The following is a 22,656-nucleotide window of genomic DNA, read 5'->3' as shown; positions in this document are numbered from 1 at the left end:
TACTCCCCCACCTCTCTGCAGCTGAATCTCCAAATCTCTCTTATTTCTTTTTTACCTTCCCTTCCTTTAGTTGAGAAAAGAAGAAAGGCAAAAGTGACCAGTCCTATGAAGAAAAAAATTCAAGACTTAAAGTATGTATTGGTTTTAGTGGAAAGAATATTTGGAATTCTTCATACTAATGTGTAGAAGTGGGATACATTGGAGCACCCTCCTTTATCACACAATTTTTTTCTTCTGAGACAGACACCTTAGATGTCTGAATTCAATCAGATAGTCATAATTCTAAGTACTAATATATTTATGCACTGATTTGAAGGCAGACTAGGCTAAGACTCGTGTGAAATTAAACTACTCCTCCTTTCTTTTATGAGTGACAATGAAACAATTATTAGGCTCCAATTCCAGTCATTACCTGTTCTTAAATTATATTTTTATTATTGTTATCCTTTATTTTTCAACCTGAAAAGAATAAAAAGCACCCACCTTGAAATCTAAAGGCCTATCAAAATCAGCACTAACTTCAGTGAACTTTGGACATGACTTCAGAAGAGTGAATCTGCTGATGGCAGCTGATAGCAACTGTGTTCTTTGCTTTTGTGAGGTGTCACATGAAAGTGAATTTATTTTCATAGATGTAAAAACTTTTTAATGAAGAGCTCTGGAATACTTACAGGAATTACTCATGATAAGAAAAATGATGTAGCAGTGCATGTCTATTTGTTGAGCAACAATTAACCTTTCTAAGAAGGATTGAAAATTCAGGTTGAAAATGCTAGAGGCACCTAAACAATATGGGAAGTCATCTCATAGTATTTAGCATTGAAAAGAACTATGTGAATTAAGATCAAAAGATTAAATTACAATAGGGAAAATTTAGACTGAAGATCTGGAAAATCTTTCCCTCTGTAAACTCTGTTCATCTTTGCAATAATTTGTCCAGAGAACTGCTAGAAGCTTTCTTGGTTTCCTCTTTTATAGCTACGCTGAACGAGACATATTGATAACAAAGTGCCTTCAGTCTGTCTTTGCAAGGGATCTGGGATTAACTGAACTAAATGTTCCTTTCCTACTCTTACTGCTGTGATTTAAGGAAGTGGTTGCAGAAACTTACACCCATGAAGACCCACTGGCCAGATTAAATCATAAAGACTGATTGAAACATTTTTCTTCTCTATCTTTACAAGTACCAACATATACTGAGTTTTACTGCAACATAAGAAAAATTAACATAAACAATTGCTGTACCTTCTTTTGAGAAAGTGACACAAACACTTGTGTCCGTTTCTTTTAAAACCAGAGGTTGCAGCACATACGGTTTGAATTACCTTACTGACATTTCTTTTCTTGCTGAATCTAAAAACAGTTACTTCCACAAATATCTGAGCAGTTTCATAAAATTATTGAAAAGGTTATACTTAATTTGCTGGAATAGCAACAGTTGGACAACAGTAAATGCACAAATGTAAACATATATTAAAGACAAAAATTAACCCCCCCTGTTTTAAGCTTTGAAGTCAAGAATGCAATTGTGCAGGCAAGGGGTACAGGTTTTTAAAAAGTTACTCTATCAATTACAAAAAAGTGCATTAGTCAATTTATTTTCTACTTTCTGTCACCAAAACACCTCCCTGTGTTACATGAATTTATGAAAAGCAAACAAAGGTCTACAGCTTAGATTGACTTCTAAAGACTTCGGAACAACTTAAAGGAAAATCTGTAGAAAATTAAATGTTCTTATTTGATGATAAAAAGCGAACAGCAAGCTGAAGTTACTCCATTAATAATTGCTACAAGTTTTTATCACACACCTAACTTCAAAGATATTTTTTAAGGAGAAAAAAATAATATTACTTGCGGTTGAAAAAGCCCAGGATGCGCCACAGTTTCGTTGGTCCAGAGGATCATGAATCCACTCAGGCCATGCATAAGTGGCTGCAAAAAATGCAGGAAAGTTTTCTTCTGGAAGTGAATTTCCCTAGAACAAAATGTAGATGGTTCAATACTTAGTTTTATCTTAAATTTCACCCTAATTTTATTTTTCAAGTTCTTAAATTTCAAACTTTACCACTTGGGCTGTATCTGGAACACTGTTGTGTATGCTGGGAAGCAGCATGGCCTCCATCCACCTTGTACACGTGGGTTTCCCATTGAAACCTATAACTGGAAGTGTTTAGAGATAAAAGCAGCTTGTACCTCAGCTCTGTATCATAAAATCACGGAATCATAGAATAGTTAGGGTCGGAAAGGACCTTAAGATCAACTAGTTCCAACCCCCCTGCCATGGGCAGGGACACCTCACACTAAACCATGTCACACAGGCTCTGTCCAGCCTGGCCTTAAACACTACCAGGGATGCTCTGTAATTCCCTGGGTCATCCATTTTTCCCTTCTTGAAAATGGGGGTTATATTTCCCTTTTTCCAGTCATTGAGAACTTCACCTGACTGCCATGATTTTTCAAATATGATGGCCAGCGGCTTAGCAACTTCATTTGCCAGCTCCTTCAGGACCCGAGGATGGATTTCATCAGGTCCCATGGACTTGAGTATGTTCAGGTTCTTAAGATGGTCTCGAACCAAATCCTCTCCTACAGTGGTAAGGTCTTCATTCTCACAGTCCCTGCGTCTGCCTTCTAGGACTTGGGTGGTGTGGTCAGAGCATTTGCCAGTGAAGACCGAGGCAAAGAAGACATTCAGAACCTCAACCTTCTCCAAATCCAGGGTAGCTGTTCTCCTGATAGCTTCCAGAGGGGGCCTACATTGTCCCTAATCTTTTTTCTTTATCCACTACATACCTATAGAATCCCTTCCTGTTATCTTTACCATCCCCAGCCAAGTTTAATTCTAACTGGGGCTTAGCTTTCCTAACCTGGTCCCTAGCTTCCTGGACAAGACCCCTGTATTCTTCTCAGGCCGCATGTCCTTGCTTCCACCTTTTATAAGCCTCTTTTTTCCTTTGAATTTTTCTCAGCAGCTCCTTATCCATCCAAGGAGGTCTCCTGGTCCTCCTGATGCACTTCCCTCTAGTTGGGATGTAACAGTCCTGAGCTTGTAGCAGGTGATCCTTTAATATCAACCAACAGTCTTGGGCCCCCCTGCCCTCTAGGGCTATATCCCATGGAACCTCACTAAGGAGGTTCCTGAAGAGGCCAAAGTCTGCTCTCTTGCAGTCCAAGGCAGTGAGCTTACTGCATGCTCTTCTCACTGTCCTGAGGATCCCGAACTTGACCATCTCATGATCGCTGCAACCAAGGCTGCCCTGAAGCACCACATTTCCAATGAGCCCTTCCCTGTTGGTGAGCACGAGGTCAAGCATGGCACCTGTCCTCGTTGGCTCCTCTATTACTTGCAGAAGGAAGTTGTCTTCCACACAATCGAGAAACCTCCTGGATTGCTTGTGCCGGGCCGTACCGTCGATTCAACAGGTATCAGGGTGGTTGAAGTCCCCCAAGAGAACAAGGGCCTGCGTGAATGAAGCTGTTCCTATCTGTCTATAGAGTTCTTCATCCACAGGTTCCTCTTGGTCATGTGGTCTGTAACAGATCCCCACAGTAATGTCTCCCATCACAGTTCTTCCTTTGACCCTGATCCACAAACTCTCTGTTAACTGCTCACCTGTCACCAGAGAGAGTCCCATACTCTCCAGCCTATCCCCAACGTAAACAGCAACTCCCCCTCCCCATCTGCCAAGCCTGTCTTTTCTAAAGTACCTATAACCTTCCACTCCAACACTCCAGTCATAGGAGCCATCCCACCATGTTTCTGTGATGCCTATCATATCATATCCCTGTAGACATGCACACATTCTAATTCCTCTTTATTTCCCATACTACAGGTGTTTGTATGGAGGCATCTGAGCCGAGCTCCAAATGAAGCCAGCTCACTGGCTGGGGCAGCTGAGATATCTCTACATTGCTTCGAGCATAAGCAAGGAACTAACCAGTCCAAGTAGCCTCTCTGCAACATCCCCAATCTGAGTCCCTGGTAGGCAGCACACCTCCCTTGAGACTGAGTCAGGCTGACAGATGGGTACCTCTGTGCCTTTCAGAGTCCCCTACTGCTATGACCTGCTGCTTTTTCCTGGAGGCACCAGTAGTGATCCTACTTCTGGGAGCATTAGCTGGTTTTTCACATGGCGATGTGTATCTGACACTAAATTGGGATACAAGCCCAACAGACAGATTAATACAGTCTGTGGATATGCCTAGACCAGGTAAAACTTAAGTGCTTCTAGGTTCACTATGTTAGATGCAGGCTGTGAGTTCTAAATACTAATAAAGTATACTGCAAATTGTTAAGTCACTTAAGTGCTTCTGAAAGCTTTGCCTGCACCCATAAAAAAGCCAGTAATCTTTTAAATCTTGCTAAAATATTAATCTCAATATTTTGATTAATCAGTTTCAGAAGTATGATTTTTCAAAAGCTTTTTAGATGCATGGGATTTCCAACCTCACGTGGCACACAGAAGGCAACAGGTAATTTCAACAATACCTTGCTAAATTATGTTCATTATTAATGAGCAAGCGCAAGCACGAGATTTACTTTGAAGATGAGATGAAACATACAGGTGAAATCCTAGGCAAATAGTGTTTCTTTTACATGATAAAACTGCTCATTATCAACCAGTAAACAAGTAAAATTTGGCAAAGATTGTTTTAGAGGGCAGTGACTGCTTACAATTTTACAAATGAGGCAGTTGAGAAAATAGAATTCTAAATAGATCTTTGGTCTGAAAAAAATGTGTCACTTTATGTATTCCTAAACTGTTGCCAATGCATTTAATAGGCTCATATTGTAAATCCCAGAGCAAAATCCTCATTAACCCTCAGCCTTGTCATTTAGAAATGCAGAATTGACCTGTAGCCAGAAATATTAGCTTTTTATAAGAGAAGTTCCTATCCTGATATTGAGAAACACTGCTGCTCTGTGTCAAATATTTAGTCTAGACAATTGTTTTGCAATGTATGATCCATGAACCAGCATCAGATAGCACAATGCAATCAGCAAAATGAATGAGTGGCCAACTATTTTTAAACCTTCATATGTGTTCTCTGCAGTCAAGCTAGGCCAAAATAGGAAGGTAAGTGAATGTAAAAGAGCACTCATAATTCAGCTATGACTACAGAAGTGTTAGATAGCCCTTCAGAGCAAAAAAGGCTGAAGATGATTACTGAATTTGCAAATGTGGATATAGTTTTTCTCAGAAAAAGCAATATTTTATTCTTTTATTTTAAGTAGGAAAAAAGTTTTGGATATCACTTGCTTTGTGAAAACAAAAGGGGCATGCATGACTTTCAGTTTACAAAAGAGATCTACAACTGCTGAGCTTTTTTTACTGTGAAAGCCATATAACTGTGGAACAGCTGGTGTACTTTGTACACCTTCACATTTTATTTATGTACACTTACTTCATACAAAATGGTGCCTTATTACTAAACTATGTATTCCATTTTCTTGTAAGATGGCACTTAGGTGAGTACCTTGCTGTCAATGGGTTCAGACCCGACTGTTGCCCAAACACATACTGACAGAATACCATCAAACTAGTATCACAATGTGTTTTAAAAGCGTAGCAGATATTTTTGTGCTACACAGACCTTCAAGAACGATTACAGTATCCCCTGCAGTGAGTAAACACTTTCAAAATGCCTTCTCATATAACACACATGACACTACTGGGGGCTCCAGTTCTGTCAGGAGTCACAACAGTTTTAGTGGTGTATTTAGCTGTCTGCCTATGTTCAGGTCTAGGCACATGTTGAAGCACAGGGCACTCAGTTCAGATTTAGTTCTTGTTCCCAATCATTGTCTTTTAGGTATTCTATTGTGACATCATTTTTATCTACCCTTCCAGATATATGCATCACCTTACTGAGCAGGTATAGTCTTTTATTAATAGCAGAGCTTTTGAAAGCTCTATAAGCAATTTCAAGAAGTTTGTGTTTTCCCTAAGACGAAATGTGGCTCTGTCAAACCATTTAATTTGAAGTAATGTTAAAGAATCTGTATTTATAGCTGGAAAAGCTTCTACTCTACAACTAAACCTTTCAGGATTGCAGATAACTAGGACTCTGCCACAGATGTCACATGGTTAACACAGAAAGGCTTTACATTCTTTTGTCCTTTCTACCATGCAATTGAGTAAGCAGCCCCTTCTACACAGAAAAAGCTTTTCTCAAGCATCCTGCAAAGACAGTAGAAAATAATCAGAACAGCCAGAAACTATTATTCATTATCTAAATAATAGAATAGTAGACCAGCAGCATGCTGAAGAAATTATTTTCATTTAAAGTAAAAAAAAAAAAAAGTTATTTTTAATGAATGGGTAGCTATGGTTCTATTTCTACGTCAGCAATCCTACCAGGTTTTAATCAGGTCAGTACAAGACAAAGCTCAAAATTTCTGAACACTAATTGTAGCATTTTTGTCAACTAAGTATATGACTTTGGGCAAATGACTTGCAGTTTTCTCACTTGCAAAATGGGAAAGGCAATAGTAATCCCAGAGAATACATGAATATTTCATTACTGCCAATTTATCCACAATAAGTAACTAGTACATTGGCCTGCAGGTAAATTAGTACTCAGCAAAGTCACTTAAAGGTCAAGCCATTAAAGTTTGGAGAATATCTGAAAAATATATAAAAGTCATTATTTCTGAATTTCGTCATTCATATCTTTTTATTCTCTTCTGAGTTGTCACCTAGTTACAGGTGAAGCTTAATGGAAACACTGTCATGAAAACTCACTCTTTTTTATCACTTAGGACTTTGTAAAAGTGTTAACATGCTTCCCCAAATAGCAGTGACAGAAAATTATTCGTGAAAGGTGAAGCAAAGTCTCTGAAAATCTGGTGAGATACTTATCTTATAAAACATGGGGAAGTTAATGCCATTGCTGAGCCAAACCCATGCTATGAATTTGTCAGATCATGCAGTGACAATAGATATGGAGTTGGCTATGAGTGAATAAAACCTTTTTTTTTAAAAAAATATTTTTGTAAAGTATTAAAACCTGGCAGATAATAGAGAATTTCCTCAGGCAGAACAAGGACACTGAAGAGATTATGTTCTTCTGGAGAAGGCTGCATGGAGACCTCATAGCAGCCTTCCAGTATCTGAAGGGGGTCTATAAGGATGCTGGGGAGGGACTCTTCACTGGGGACTGTAGTGACAGGACAAGGGGTAACGGTTTCAAACTTAAACAGCAGAGGTTTAGATTGGATCTAAGGAAGAAATTCTTTACTGTTAGGGTGGTGAGGTACTGGAATGGGCTACCCAGGGAGGTAGTGAATGCTCCATCCCTGGCAGTGTTCAAGGCCAGGTTGGACAAAGCCTTGCGTGACATGATTTAGTGTGAGGTGTCCCTGCCCATGGCAGGGGAGTTGGAACTAGATGATCTTAAGGTTGTTTCCAACTCTAGCTATTCTGTGATTTTATGATTCTAGAAAACTAGAGAACAGAACAGAATCAGGGAGATTTGGAGCTTTTCAGGAAGCTTAAGAGAAAAATCTTTTTACATCAAGACTAGGTAAGACAGAAACTAGTGGAGTAAGAGCAAGAAAGTTCAAGTAATTTTGAAGAGAAACCTTATGAATGAAGCAGGCTTATGTACAATTATAATTCAAAGAAATTTTCTGCAAGGTCAGAGAATTTTCCAGAAGCTGACAAAGTCAGACAGAGATTGTTATTTTACAGTTTTAGCTTTTGTAAGTAGAGTAAAATGTTTCTTTGAATCCTGTGTAAATCTTGTGTGCTCAGCAATGTGCAGGACTTCCTGAGGGCCAAACGCATGAGTGCTCAAAGCTGGACTTCTGGAGAATAATGCGCTGAAGCTCCTCAGGTGTCTGGCGGGGCCAAGAGTGGTTGAGTTGTGGCCCACAGATTTTGTAAAAATGTAACAAATAGAGAAAATCTGTCTGTGAAATGTATCAGTGGAACAAAGACTTATTTGATTTAAGACTTATTTAGTGTGTCTGTCAAAGCTATGGGAAACTTAACAACAACGATTAAATGTGCTAGACATAATGCAGGACCACTGACTGACCAAACTGAATGGAAAAGAAGAAATACCATATAGAAGTTCTGTAACGTTCTCTGTCTTGTTTTCCTAGGTGGGATTTCTCTCATCTAACTAGATACCTAGTAATGTAGATGTCAATCTCTGAACTAGGTACACGATAGCCATTTTGTGCTTCTCCTATATAAGCATCGCACTATATTCCTCAAGGAAAAACAACAGCAAATCAACCCCAACTATCTTCAGCCTCAGTGCAGTTAACTGGTAATTTGTAGCAGATACCTACTAAATCTTGCACTAAACCCTTTTATATCATTGTCTTATTTTTGACTTCCCATCTTGAACTGAAGTGAATCCCTCTGTGGCTGCGAGGAGCAGTTTAGCAAACCATAAAAGGCAAAACTCCAAAGTTTAGTATCTGTCAGCTTCTTGCCCTGATAACCCTCTATAGTGTAATATTGAGCAAGATAGCCAACGTGGACCACAACCCAATGTCTCACCATGCTGATGCAAGAAGCTAACTGTGTGGGACAAAGAACCAATCTGCATCAGCTAAAGGGCTAGGATTGTTAAAATTGTTGCAGAGGCACATGGTCCTCCCCCTCTTTCTCAAATTCACTGTCAAGTGGTAGCTTTGCACTGTAATTTTGGTTCTTCTAAGAAAGAAGCCAAGAAACTGATCCAAAGAATTGAAAAATCTGCTCTGGATTCAATAACTATGCATTTCCTCCTTAATTGCTTATCCTACTTACACAACTTAAAGCATATTTGCTTTGCTGCAGAACTAAATATAAAAGCATAAATATATGATAGGAAATTTGTCTGCCATGAAAATGGCCGTGGGAAAGTGGTTTAGGAAACGGGTAGTAGAGAATTATTTCATCTTCCCATTCTTCCTATCATTTTTCTTTCCATTTGGCTAAACCTCCAGCCTTCTACTGCATCTTTACATTGTTTTATTCTTTCAGAGCTTCTTTCAAAGACTGGTGTTCAGTTTCAGCTGCTAGTGTTAATGAATTATGACTAATTTTTTTTTATGGCTTCAGTTATGTGTGCAATGATTAACAAATGGAGGCAATAGTATGGAAGCATCCTAAAGAAGCAAAGATTTCAAACACCAATGATCTACAATGATAAGTCAATATTGATGCATAGCTTCCCAAGGGTTAACATTTGCTTTTGCTCCTCCTTGTTTGATTTCCACCAACAGGACCACACAACCTGTGTCTTGGAGAACTACTCGTATTCACCACAGAAACATTTATCATATTTAACATGGAAGCATTTAGTGTTAAATCCCTGAATCATAATCTCATAATTGTCCACATTTATTTTTCCATGTGATAAACTTATTTTAAAAATTAACAGCTGTACACTTACTGGAGGTTCTTTCATATTCAGCAAGGAATGAGATGGAGGGAAGGTGCCCAGGCGCTTTTTGAAACCTTCTTCCACTGTCATTCCCCAGAACTGAGTGTAGTTGGCAGCTTTCCATCTTCCTCACAGACAGAAAACAAACAAGCAAAACCCAGGTTAGAGACACCATTCAGGTTAATAACTTGCTTCTTTTTAAGAGCACCACTAACATCCAGAAACAAATCTTTCCAATTACATTTCAAAACCTTGTATTCGATACACACAAGAAAACAGCCTAGAGAAGAGAAGATGCATGGAGACTTCATAGGAGCCTTGCATTATCTGAAGGGGGCCTATAAGGATGCTGGGGAGGGACTCTTAGTTAGGGGCTGTAGTGATAAGACAAGGGGTTATGGGTTCAAACTTAAATAGGGGAAGTTTAGAATCATAGAATAGTTAGGGTTGGAAAGCACCTTAAGATCATCTGATTCTAACCCCCCTGCCATGGGCAGGGACACCTCACACTAGACCATATCACCCAAGGCTTCATCCAACCTGGCCTTGAGCACCGCCAGGGATGGAGCATTCACTACCTCTCTGGGCAATCCCTTCCAGTACCTCACCACCCTAATAGTAAAGAACTTCTTCCTTATATCCAATCTAAACCTCTGCTGTTTAAGTTTGAACCCATTACCCCTTGTCCTATTGCTACAGTCCCCAATGAACAGTCCCTCACCAGCATCCCTGTAGGCCCCCTTCAGATACTGGAAGGCTGCTGTGAGGTCTCCATGCAGCCTTCTCTTCTCCAGGCTGAACAGACCCAACTTTCTCAGCCTGTCTTCATATGGGAGGTGCTCCAGTCCCCTGATCACCCTCGCCATCCTCCTCTGGACTTGTTCCAACAGTTCCATGTCCTTTTTATGTTGAGGACACCAGAACTGCACACAATACTCCAAATGAGATCTCACAAGAGCAGAGTAGAGGGGAAGGATCACCTCCTTTGACCTGCTGGTCACGCTCCTTTTGATGCAGCCCAGAATACGGTTAGCTTTTTGGGCTGCGAGAACAAACTGAATCATAGAATCATAGAACAGTTAGGGTTGTTCATTTTCTCATCAACCATCACCCCCAAGTCCTTCTCCACAGGGCTGTTCTCAATCTCTTCTCTGCCCAACCTGTAGCTGTGCCTAGGATTGCTCTGACCCAGGTGTAGGACTTTGCACTTGTCATGGTTAAACTTCATGAGGTTGCCATCAGCCCACCTCACAAGCGTGTCAAGGTCCCTCTGGATGGCATTCCTTCCCTCCAGCATATCAACCGAACCACACAGCTTGGTGTCATCAGCAAACTTGCTGAGGGCGCACTCAATCCCCCTGTCCATGTCACTGACAAAGATGTTGAACAAGACCCATCTCAACAGCAATCCCTGAGGGACACCATTCGTTACTGGTTTAGATTACATATAAGGAAGAAGCTTTTTACTGTGAGGGTGGTGAGGCTCTGTAATGTGTTGCCCAAAGAAGTGGTAAATGCTCCATCACTGGCAGTGTTCAAAGCCAGGTTGGATAAAGCTTTGAGAACATGGTCTAGTGTGAGGCATCCTTGCCCATGGCAGAGGAGATGGAATTTGATGATCTTAAGGTCTTTTCCAACCCAGGCCATTTTATGGCTGATTTAGTACAGGCTCTTCTACTGTGAACGAGTGTAGGATGGAGCAATGCAACAGTGTATGGAAAGTGGCAATTTGAGGTCAGAATCATGTCAGGAGACTAGCAAGTAATACTTCACGGAAACACTGGAGAACAAGGTGCTTGATCGTAACAGTTAGTGCTGCCTTGAAGTTATGCTCAAATTATGCTTCAGGTCAGATGCCAACAGAGAACTAACAGCTTCATGTAGTGAGCTACATTGCTTTCAAGCTCTGGTGCACCAGCAGTGAGACACTGTTGAAGCCAGCAGAAAGCCTACCTGACTCATTCTGCCTGAGTTTTACACCAATAGCCAGGTTTAAAGAGAGGGCTCTCTATGGCTGTTTAATTATTCCCTCCCTCCTCTGAAGTAGACTAGACTAAGATTGCAGTGTTAACTACAAACTGTGTGCACAACAGAAAAAAATTACCTTGGAGTCATCTATACTTAGAACACACTGAAATTTGTTATTACTAGAAAAGAGCTGGGCCACAGGGGAGAACATTAGTTTTGCCCAGTTCTTTCTTGCTTGTGTATGAGGAGCAAGGAGGCAGGATTCATGCTGCCTAAATGAGAAGCCTTACTACTCTTGGTCTGCATGTAGTTAGTGAAGAGTGCAAGTACCTGCAGAAGTTGAGTCATATCCCAGCTGGGCTTAACCACCCTCTGGCAAACCTTACCACTGACAAGAGGCAGGTGAAGGGCTCTGGGTGCTTAATTTAATTGTCTATCCTAAATCAGCTGGTTTGAATGTCTCCCACGAAGCACAAAACATTTAAACATTGAATCATTGTTTGAAATCTGGGCAGTCTCAGTGGTGAATTTAGAACCTCAGCTTCTAGGAGGACAATCCCTATATCTTGTCTAGAAATAATCAGCAGGATGCCACAGCACACTTCCTGCCCTGAGGTGTCTGTAATCCCTCTGCACAACCTGGGGAAAGCAAGAACAATGCTGAGATTCATAATGTTCTGATATTTTGGTCCCCATTTGGCCTATCTTCTCCTCTTCCAACATTACCTAGAGTCCTGTTATGTGGAACAGTGCTCTTGAGGGGGGAAGAAAAATTACCTTAAATATCTATACCAAGTAATAAAGTGAAGAATAAGGGAATATTATCTAAATAACATATTGTGAGGAAAAGAAATTATATTAAATTTGGAGAAAGTTTTAGAGAGATATTTACAATGTTGATTCTCACCAGCATGGAACTGTTGGTCTTTTTTTCATTTAAAACTCTATAATCTGTCAGAGATTTAGGAAATTGTCACAGATGTACACTTACAGTCAAATTGCTGTAATGTAAGTAGGGAAGGGAGGGGTGACGGCATTACATAACTTGTAATTTGCACATATGTACAATGAACAATACAGTGGTTTACAATAAAACCTTAAATAAAAAGTGTTCTCACCCATAGTCTCCAGAATTGATGTGCTGAATTAAGTCTTGGCGAACAAGGCATATTTCTTTTGAACACTTCCAGAGACTTTGCAAGCATTTGCTGAAAGGGCAAGAATACCACTGAGCAGAAAATAAATTGTCAAAGGAAAAATATGCACTTTAACAGCAGAAGGACATTGAGAAAAAAACCCCAAAGTGTTAACAATATAAATGTCACACAGCATTTATGAAAACACGATGCTACTTCTTGCTGCTTCACTACCTAATGAATCCCAACTGGAACAGGACGGGAAGGTTTACAGCTTATGAGAAAGACTGTGTTTGAAAAATGTTGCTTCCACCTTTGTTAGGCTGTGCCAAGCATAAAAGAAAATGTCCTGTAAATGGGACCTTGTGAGAAAGCTTCACTCTGGAAACCCAGAAAGAAGCCACACGTCAGTAGACACATAGCTCCAAACACCATGGGCTATAGTCAGGACAGTGGGAGCCCCACATCTTTATGCGTGCTGCTGGAGTCCACCAGGCTTCCCTGAGGTTGGAGGTGCAGAGCTGTTTTTTGGAGCAGCAAAGCAGAGAGGCAGCTCAGGCAGCTAGCTGCTGGGACTGGCAGCAGAGCTCCCTTGCCTGCACCACCTGCTCCTGTTCCAAAGCAGAGAAAGGGATGCTCAAACAGTTCATCCCTTTCCTATATAAATCTACATATACATTCCTTTATGAAATAATGTCAGGTTTCATCACTCATGCCAAAGAAGCAGAGGAAGACATTCTAAAATAATCCCCTAAACTTTAATGGTATTTGTTTTGTCTGCATTCAGGTCAGTGCCCAACTCTAGGCTGAAACCATTTTAAGTAAGAGCCAGCAGACTGACTGAGCAGGAACAGAATTAGGCCAGGGAGGTGGAGATTTTAATACTCTAATTTTTATATCTTTATTAGAAAGCCCATGGGGTAGCTCTTGACATTCTTCTAAGTTGGCTGTAATCTAGTTCTACAATAGCTTAATACAGCACTACTCTTTCAGCTATTTTGATTTGATTACATGTTTAGTATGAATTTAAGAATGCAGACTACCTTAATTCCTCTTTCATGACATATGCTAGATAAAATCCAATTTGCTGTTCTCTAAAATATTACCAGGAATTGCAGTTGTCTTTAATTACTGCTCCTTCTCCGTAATGTCGGCCAGCTCTATAACAACCTGTCAACACAACATATAGATCTGTGAAAAAAATGTTATTTTTTAAGTGAATTAACTCAAAACTCTTGCAACTATTGAATTAATTAGTTGTATGAAATGTGTGAAAATTATTTAGTTGAAAGTCGACAACATTTATTCCCAGTTTCTTTCATGTAATGAAGGCAGTTTGATGTATTTTAATTTTTTACCAGGCACATTATCATCATAGCAAATAAAACTAGCAACAGATTCAAAATACCCACTGAAAAAATTATCTTACATGTAAAAAATATAATCCTCCAAATAAAGTTATTTTTCAGTAATAAAAATCAATAGAATATTTTTCTAATAAAAACCATTTTCCATTTGTCAATTAAAATAGAAATAAGATTTTCCAGTTATAGAATTAAAAAAACCTAATAACTAGTCCAAACTTATTGTAATATGTAATATAATCTTTTTCCTTCCCAGTTTAATTTCTTTTTGAAAAGTACGTAGATCAATTATGCTTCAAGGAAACGTGTTTCATATATTCTCCAAACCCAACATAAAACCTAAACTGAGTGATGACTTTTAAAAAACAATAAATGCTTCCTAATTTTTTTCTTGGATAATGCTTCAGTGAGAAATGACTTTGTATGTGGTTTAAAATCTTCCACACAAACTTTCTTTGGTGTGCTTCATTGTCAAAACTTCAACAAAAGGAAGATCCAGAATCACAGAATCACAGGATGGTTTGGGTTGGAAGGGACTGTAAAGATCATCTAGTTCCAGCCCTCCCTGCCATAGGCAGGGACACTTTCCACTGAATCAGGTTGCTTAAAGCTCCATCCAGGCTGGACTAGAAGAATGTCTGCACAGGGCTTGGGATCAAGCCTATAGCAAACATTGTACATTTATCACATGGGTCTTTGTTTTCCAGCCAGGTAGAGATCATAGTTCCTCCCCCACTGAAAAGAGTTGAAGTCAGAACCCTCAAGTTCTGCTTTCTCCTCCATTTTCAAGAAGCTTAAACCATTTATCATATTACTATAGTGCTGACTTGCAGTTGTATATCATGCTTTTTCCCTAACACAGGTGTGAGGAAGGCCATCTGCCTCCCATGGTGAGGGCTGTCTGCCGTGTGCACATCAGCTGCCTAAATGTCCCTCATTGGCATCAGCCGTAGCTAATTTCATGCCAAACTAATTATATGGGCCTGTCTTCCCCTGTTAGTCATACAGCAGGCTATGTTAGTGTGGGTATGAGAGACATCCCAGCTATGCAATCTGATGTCCAAAGTGTCTGCTCTAATTCAGCTTCTGCTGAGAGCTGAGGCATTTTTCAGTGAATACATGATGCAAGTTACTCAGATGTCACAGTTGGTCACAGTCAGCTGCAAAATCAGCATCAGCAAAGTAGCTGGAAGGAGGCATCCAGCAAGATACCTCAAATATATCAAGGGAAGGAATTACTGATGCAGTGTCTGAGGGACAGAGCCTCACTGGAGCTCTGCTGGCAGGCATACAATGCCTGGGAAAAAATGCAAACCTGGACAAGTACAGAAGAATCTTTGGGAATATTTAAGAATGCCTAGGGGACTGAAGATTAAAACCATACAATTTCTTTAGTTCAGACAAATTAAGACTAAGAGGGCCAGGAATGCTGCCTGAGGCATCAGTGGCAGAGGGCAGAGATATTGAAGCTGAAAGACACTGTTTACATGAGAACACAGCAAGATTGCCTGGCTGTGAACATATTCAGTTGGGATATTAATATATTAACTGGGAAATTAATTAATTTGAAGATGCAGCCTGATGACTTTCTGAATGGGATTATAGGATGTGAAAATCATGGTTGGAAGGAAGAGTATTTGATAAACAAGGATTTTCCTCTCAGTCCAGCATTCCTACAGCCTTACAGATCTTAATCTATTTGCCCACAGTACTGATGTAAATACTTCTGTCAGTGAAATGTCTACAGGTTTATTCAGTTGTAGGTCAGATCCTGTCTGTGTGGTGCAAAAACAATTAACAAACTCTCTGGATATCAGCTCTGTACCACCACCAGGATGAGACCCACTGTGTTGATTCTGACCGGGCTTTTTTGTACCATCAGAGTAATTGAAAGAAAAAGATAAATAATAAATATACTCAAGAAATAAAACTATAACAGTTATTCTAATAACAAAAATTAAAATATAAATTATTTTAAAAATCCGGAACTTCTATTTGGTATCTAAGGCAGGCATGTGCATGGTTTCTTATGGAACTACAAGGAAAGCCATCAAAAAACACTGAATTCTGTGTTCACAAAGGCAAAGTCAAAGCAATACCATACAGTTAAACCAAAACTGGCCCTCCACATGCTGCACACCCATGGAAGAAGTCAAGTTCACTGCTGACGTGCACCAAGTTGGTGAATAGATGGCAATGCAGAAATAAAGCACCAAGCAGTCTTATTGCTGCTCATTCCAGCCCATGTAAAGCACTTCAGTTTGTTGGTTTATTTAAAGAGATATGACTTAGGAAGCACTGAGAGCAAAACCACAGGCAACCAAAAGATCAAAATCTTCCAGGTGAAAAGAACTTTGGCATATGTGGTCTTCTAGTGCTTAAATAATTCTTAGCCAAAGGCAGAAGTGTAATCTCAGTAGCTAAAAGTCAGCTAACACACTTATGCCATTTCTAAAAATGTTTTATAGTTTGCTTAATCTTCAGGCATTCAGTCCTTTTTTCCTATTTTTTCCTTCCAATTAGATTCTCTCTTCCCTGTTCCTCAGACATTCCAGTTCTAGAAAGTTCCTTTAGAGTTGTGATTTTTTTTTTCTTTCCATATTTTGGCTGCTTCATTATACCCCTTTTACCCTCTAAGTTACTCACATAACAAATACCCAACAAAGAGATTTTAAAAAAGCTGCAGATTTTCCATCAGGGAAGCACTTTAAGGATCAGAAAAACAGGATCTTGTTTTGAGGTACGTGAACAGCGTAAATATAATTGCTACCTTTTGCAGGTATGTACAGTCCAGGTATTATAAAACACTGAACACATACAAAAATAGGATTAAGAAAGGCAGTAAATGTGTTACACCTCAGTTATTCCCTTATCTAAACCCTCTGTTATACTTTTACCTTTGAGAGGTACACCTCCATGCAGGGCCCACATGGAAAAACGCTGCAGGTTTTGCAGTGATCCGTTTCCATGAAACATCAAACTAGAGCCACAGGCAGCTCTGTGGCAGAAACGCTGGTAAATGTGTATGTAGAACTTACAACAACCGCTTGATCTGCTGGAAATAATATACACTACTGCACCAAATAAATATGAAAGAAATGTCTTTATTTACATAAATAAAGAACATTCTTTTAGATTATTAGAAATGCTTTGGAAAATCAAAGTTGTTTTGCAGCATTTCTGTCACTCCCACTTTTTGTGTTTTGGCTGCATGCCTGGCTTACAAGCACAGCCGTCTGAAGAGCTCGTGGTTTGAGTGCTGGAATGCAAGCAGTAGGGTTACTGCAAATGAAGAGTTAATTTTAAGGAGTCATGGTATAATTTTTGTTGATTTTAGGCTTTTGCAAGTTTGGAACAGACTCTACATTTTCAGCCAGTTTTGGTGTACCAATATGAAGAAACTACATAGTCGTAGAATCCACAATTCTAAACTTTTCTCACCAGCAGAGATTTGGCATAAAAGGGAACCAAGGCAGGACCAGCTGCCTGCAGACCATTTTTTTTGCAATCTCTAGTTCCAAAAATATATGCTAAGTTTAGAGTAGGCCTGAAGGAATTTTCACTACAAACCAACTAGTAAGAAACTAAAATATGCCAGAAATCCTTGATCTGATCACTTCTCTTTACCTACTCCTGCTCCTCTGCTGTCCCACACAAAAGCTATGCTGGATCTAAACCATTGCACAATAATTCAGAGCAGTATAATTCAGAATAACCTTCAGTATTCTTGATTATTTTGCACTGATGGACACAATAATTTAGAGCTTGCTGTTCACCTATTGTTGATCTGTGAAGCTCTATTGAAATTGTTGAGATTACACTAATTTTAACTCAATGAGGTTATCTCTGGGAAGTTACAAGTAAAACAGAGATTCTGTTCAACAAAAATATAATTTAACCAATTTAACCAATGCTAAAAATATGTTGCTAGAGACAGAGAAATAAGAGCAAGTATAATTTTACTCTGGTTTCATGCTGTCTTTCTCCACTATGTCCTTAGTCACATTTTTAGGATGCATGCACTCTGATCAGTAAGTTTGCTTCCGAGTATATTTTCATCATAATGCATTAATGCCAACTGAACATCTTCTCTATGCCTACCTGATGTCAGAGGTGGCCAAGGTTCATCCGGCCTGGTGGGCTCAACACGGTGGTCACAGACATCCCAGTAGTCAGCACAACAGTCTACAGGGCCAGGAGAACCTGAGGCACAGAACTGGTCACAGTAACATATAGCTGCTCTGGAGACAATATTAAAACTGCAGTCATCGTCTCTTCCTGTGCAACAGCCTCTTATCCTGCAGGGTCTTCCCTGATACAGACTCCTTTTTAGCCTTTTCCACTTTGCAGAGCCATCATCTTCAGTAGGGTAAAGTCCTCGGGAGAAATTTCTTCTAGAGCCAAGCTGCTCTGCCATCCAAACTTGAATTGCAATGCAATATAAAATCAATATCTGGCTTTTGAGACACATGCTTTTACCTCTAGCAACCTTATTTCAGGCTCTCTGTGCTTCACTTTAGCAGTAAATGTCCATCTACTGTACATGCAATTCCTTCAGTTAGTATTCAGAAAGACGTCTGAGCAGAAATCTACAGGATAATGTTTTCTAGGAAGACTCTGTATGTGTTAATTATTAGTCAGTCACGTTGTAAACTGATTTATTTTCCCAGGATACAGAGATACTGGAAACAGAGCCATAACTACGTATTAATCTTTATGAAACATCGGGTGCATTTTTTGCAAGTGGGAAAATTTATAGCAAAGGTTTCAGAATATAAAGAATATATGTGGTCTGGTATTTTAGTTCTATACTTTTCTGAAATCAAAACAGTGTGAGGAGTAAGTCAAAGGAAGCTTGTTTTCCTTCCAGTTTCATTTACCTGTAACTACTATATTCTCCATGTGATGGGAAACTATATAACAGATTGCATTTCATCTACATTTTTGATATGCAGAGCTATATCACTGCATTAAATGTATCCTGCAACCCCCATTTCAATCTTGCTTCCAGAGATCTAGGTTAGCTTTATCTGCTTCATTTTGCACTGGTTTACTGGGTGTGAATTCAGATGAAGGTGAGATTCAATATAATCTATTACCCAAAGATATTCCTTAAAGGTTTACATTTCTTTAGTCAAAATGAACTTGGTAGTCATTGTTAAAAGCGTAATTAATACCCACTGATGAGTGCTCATTCTTATTTAAAAAGCAAATGGCTGTATTTATAAAGCCACAAAGAAAACCAGAGCAGATATCAAAAGATAAATCTAACAGCCTGTATTACTTGATCTCTGCTCTCCAGGTTTTTGGACATCAAACATAAATATTCATGGTACTTTTGCCAAAGCTTAAAAGAATAAAAAATAAAAGCAGCAAAGAACTTTGACATTCCTAGCAGAGATAGAATGTAAGGCTAAATTGCAAAAAATATCATGGGTTCAAATCTGAATCATTACAAGATAATTTAAGGCTCCAAAGCTGAATAAGCAGAGGAAAAATCTAGTCATAGTTTTATTTCCATTGTGTAGCATATGAGAGGAACCTGGAGAAGGAGATGGCAGACTGTTTTCTAGGGAATGAAGGAGGTTTTCCACTTTGTGACTTCAGCTGGGCTTTTCAGTGCTGCAGGAAGTCAGAGCACCAAAGGATAGCTACTTTTGAAAGCACAGCTGGCAGCACAGCTGGTTTGGATGCATTGCCATGAATAACAGAGACATTAAGTGGTAATGTGTGTATGTGGGTGTGTATGTTTATATATATGTGCTTGTCAAAATGTCTGTCTTTAATACCATTTCTTGCCAACAGTGCTTTATATTGGACCTGCTTCCCACACTGTCCCCACCAGACCTAAAGAATTGTGAATTATGGGAAATTGCATCAGACCACATGATTTTTACTTTGCTCTGTTGCAAGCAGTCTTCTGTGTGGAAGTTAATGGAAAGGCCAAGGTCAGCAACATGCAATCACTGCACATAATAGGACATAAATCTTATCCTTAAAACTTACTCTCTGGGTTTTTTTTTTATATAAAGTTTTATTTATAAGACAAAAAAATGTTAAGTCTGTTACTGTGCTATATTATATCAAATATAACATAAGAAAGATTGGAAAAGACATGTTCATGGAAACTCAAGTGACATTCTCACTAGAAATTATAATCTAGTTCTTTTTCTTACGTCTACGCAGCTCCATCATTTCCAAGAGAATGACTCCTGATTTGCACTGACATTATCAAAATGCACATCATCTTTGTTAGCACAGATGTATGGAAATACTTTTACAAAGTTATCTCCTTGCTTTAGAAGCATAAGAAAGAAATTAAAAGCTACCATATGTGATAAATGTTACCAGCCAGTCAGATTAAGTGAACAGGCTTATCTGTGTTTTCACTTATAGACCTCTGGTTTCATTTTGGCTTGTTTGGTATTTTGATTTTTATTTTCAACTTTAAAGACTTCTGATGATAAACCAGAGGCAAGGGATTTGCTTGGAAATGAGCTAGTTTACACAGGAATGAGATTTCTTTTAAAGGAGAGTGAAAATGTAACTTGTACTTCTAAACAGCTTTGTTTTTTGACCCAAGAAACTCTGCTGAAACTTGATAAAATTTACTTTTTCCTAGTTTTTGGCATGTGTTCAAACCTTAAAAAAAAATCAAAAACCAAACCAAAAACCAAAAACGTTAATCTACTCTATTGTGGTTCAGCAAATATTTTTATTTCAGTTCTTTCCTTTGTAAGCAAAGTAACTCTGCTCACTGTAAGAAAGCATACATTGACTTACCTGTAACTATCTAAAAACAGTTAAACATGATCCTTTTTCTCTATTGAAGATTAGCCTATTCCAAGCATAGCAGCTCTGGTAAACTTTTGAGTTATGGTCCTAATCCTAATTCTAGTCTCTACAATTAAGTACAGAATTATCTGACTTGTACCTGTTTCAGCATTACCTGATGTCTACCCTAGAGCTTCAAAAAACACCACACATTGGACAGAAATTCAAATATTAGTATCGCTGAACATTTGGTGGCGTAACAGATAGAAAACTGTTTTAAATGTCCAAAAATCTCTTTAAAACTGGAGCAGGATTATTCCACAGCCTTTCTTTCGAAAGTGAAAAAGCCTATTGAGTATTATAAAAATCCCATTTCTAGCCAGAGCACTGGAAACAGCAGTGGTCACTGAGGCTCTGGGTGCTGAAGGTCACCTCCAGGATGGACAACCCCATAAAAAGACCCCAGCAGCTTCCCTTCTGGCTGCAGCAATCAGACTGGTATCAAGCTTTGTGCCCAAATTCAGAAGGAGAATTGCAGTACTGCTAATTGTGCCAGGAAAATGGAGTGACTCTCAGAACATTTAGGAAGAAAACAGGATACCAGTTGCCAATTCTGTCATTCGCCAGTAGAAACAACACAATGCATAAGGGAACCCCTGTAATTTCTTATCTCCAAGTTAAATTCTGCAATGATACAGGCCAGCCTTTTCTTTGAACTCAAAAAGAAATCCAACTGGTGACTCCTTGCACAAAATACTTCACTAATTTGTAATGACTGCCATAGCTTGCACTTATTACTCTTTCTTATTAATGGCTGTAGTGCAATGTAAGTAATGCAGTAAAAAATACTTCACCTAAAGTATTACCCCACAACATCTTCTCTCTCCTATGTATTAATGGCAGAATGAGATTCCCAGACTGCAAATGACTAGCTTCTAAATGTGTTTATGCAGAGAAAAGCAGTGTGTTAAAGTGATTTTCTCACTGTCACTTTAGTCTCCATATGTTTGCAGCATGAGTGGGGGTGCTTTCACCCTGTTTGACAACAGCCTGACAGCTCACTGCTGTGGGTTGTTGGCATAGTATCAAGCAGTGCCACTTTTAATTCACACATTTCAGGCTGCCTATCTCAATTATTAAAATGTTAATCCATATTTACAGGTAACTTAGAATAATGGTGGTTTAAGTGATAAAGCTCATGAGATGTCTAACTAGAGTCCGGCCACAGCATGACTTACCTCTGTGATCAGCATGCCCAGTTCCTCAGATATTTAAATCAACAGATTTAGGGTCAAAGTAAGAGGTATAGGAAGAAAAACTGACCCCAGTTGCCCATGACAAAGAAATCTCATTCCTCACACACGCAGATTCACACACACAAGTGCTCAAGCACTCAATCAACTACCACTGGTAAAAGGTGACTTTATAGGCACAACATTGTACTAAGTGGTCACTTCTGCCTGATAGCCTTTACACTCTTCTCAACACAGTAATTCACCACACATATTTCCCACCGCAGCAGCATCACTTGGTCAACCTCAAGGCAGAAGGTGCCATGTTCTTTTTATTGTCAGCCATACTCCAGCATTCCCTGAAGTCAGCCCCCTCTGGGCTCAGCCAGGTAAATACATGTGAAGAATGAGGAAAACTGCATGAACCAGCACAGTATGCAACCACAAAGCTCCAAGTGTCTCCTAAACAGTGTTTCACTACAGCTTGCAGAACAGGTAAGAGCAGTCATTGTGGCTTATATCTGAATAGAAACCTCACAGGAGACACAACCGGGCACGTAAATCTTGGCAGTGGTCCCAACATATCATGGACCACATGCCACCTTTGTTATGCTGTCACTGTAGATTACTGTGGACAGTTTAGCCTGTGCATGGCTGCACACAGCTTCAGAGTGGTGATGCTTGCAGTAAGCTTGGCAATCCCAAACCTCACCAACCAGTTAGAGGCGATGAGGGGAACATACTGTATTTCACTGTCAGTACAAGCTCTCAGAAGGTGTTGTGCAGGTGTTTCAT

The 22,656-nt window shown here is 39.3% G+C and overlaps 1 protein-coding gene across 1 annotated transcript in view; it reads right to left on the bottom strand.

The window, feature by feature from the left end:
- TINAG (tubulointerstitial nephritis antigen) overlaps positions 1-18,416 on the bottom strand; it is a 42,885-nt gene extending 24,469 nt beyond the window's left edge. The window contains exons 1-5 of the mRNA XM_005153195.4: positions 17,957-18,416; positions 13,598-13,661; positions 12,474-12,563; positions 9,397-9,511; positions 1,852-1,975 (exon numbers count right to left, since the gene is read on the bottom strand). Of these exons, the coding sequence (XP_005153252.1) occupies positions 1,852-1,975; positions 9,397-9,511; positions 12,474-12,563; positions 13,598-13,661; positions 17,957-18,326 (763 nt within the window). The 5' untranslated portion in view covers positions 18,327-18,416. The remainder of the gene's footprint in view (positions 1-1,851; positions 1,976-9,396; positions 9,512-12,473; positions 12,564-13,597; positions 13,662-17,956) is intronic.
- Between the last annotated feature and the right edge of the window lie 4,240 nt (positions 18,417-22,656).

Source organism: Melopsittacus undulatus, chromosome 3, assembly GCF_012275295.1.
Source record: "Melopsittacus undulatus isolate bMelUnd1 chromosome 3, bMelUnd1.mat.Z, whole genome shotgun sequence".
In the NCBI taxonomy this organism is placed as follows: domain Eukaryota; kingdom Metazoa; phylum Chordata; class Aves; order Psittaciformes; family Psittaculidae; genus Melopsittacus; species Melopsittacus undulatus.
The sequence above is the reverse complement of the archived record's forward strand: the minus strand, read 5'-3'. Positions and strand labels throughout refer to the sequence as shown.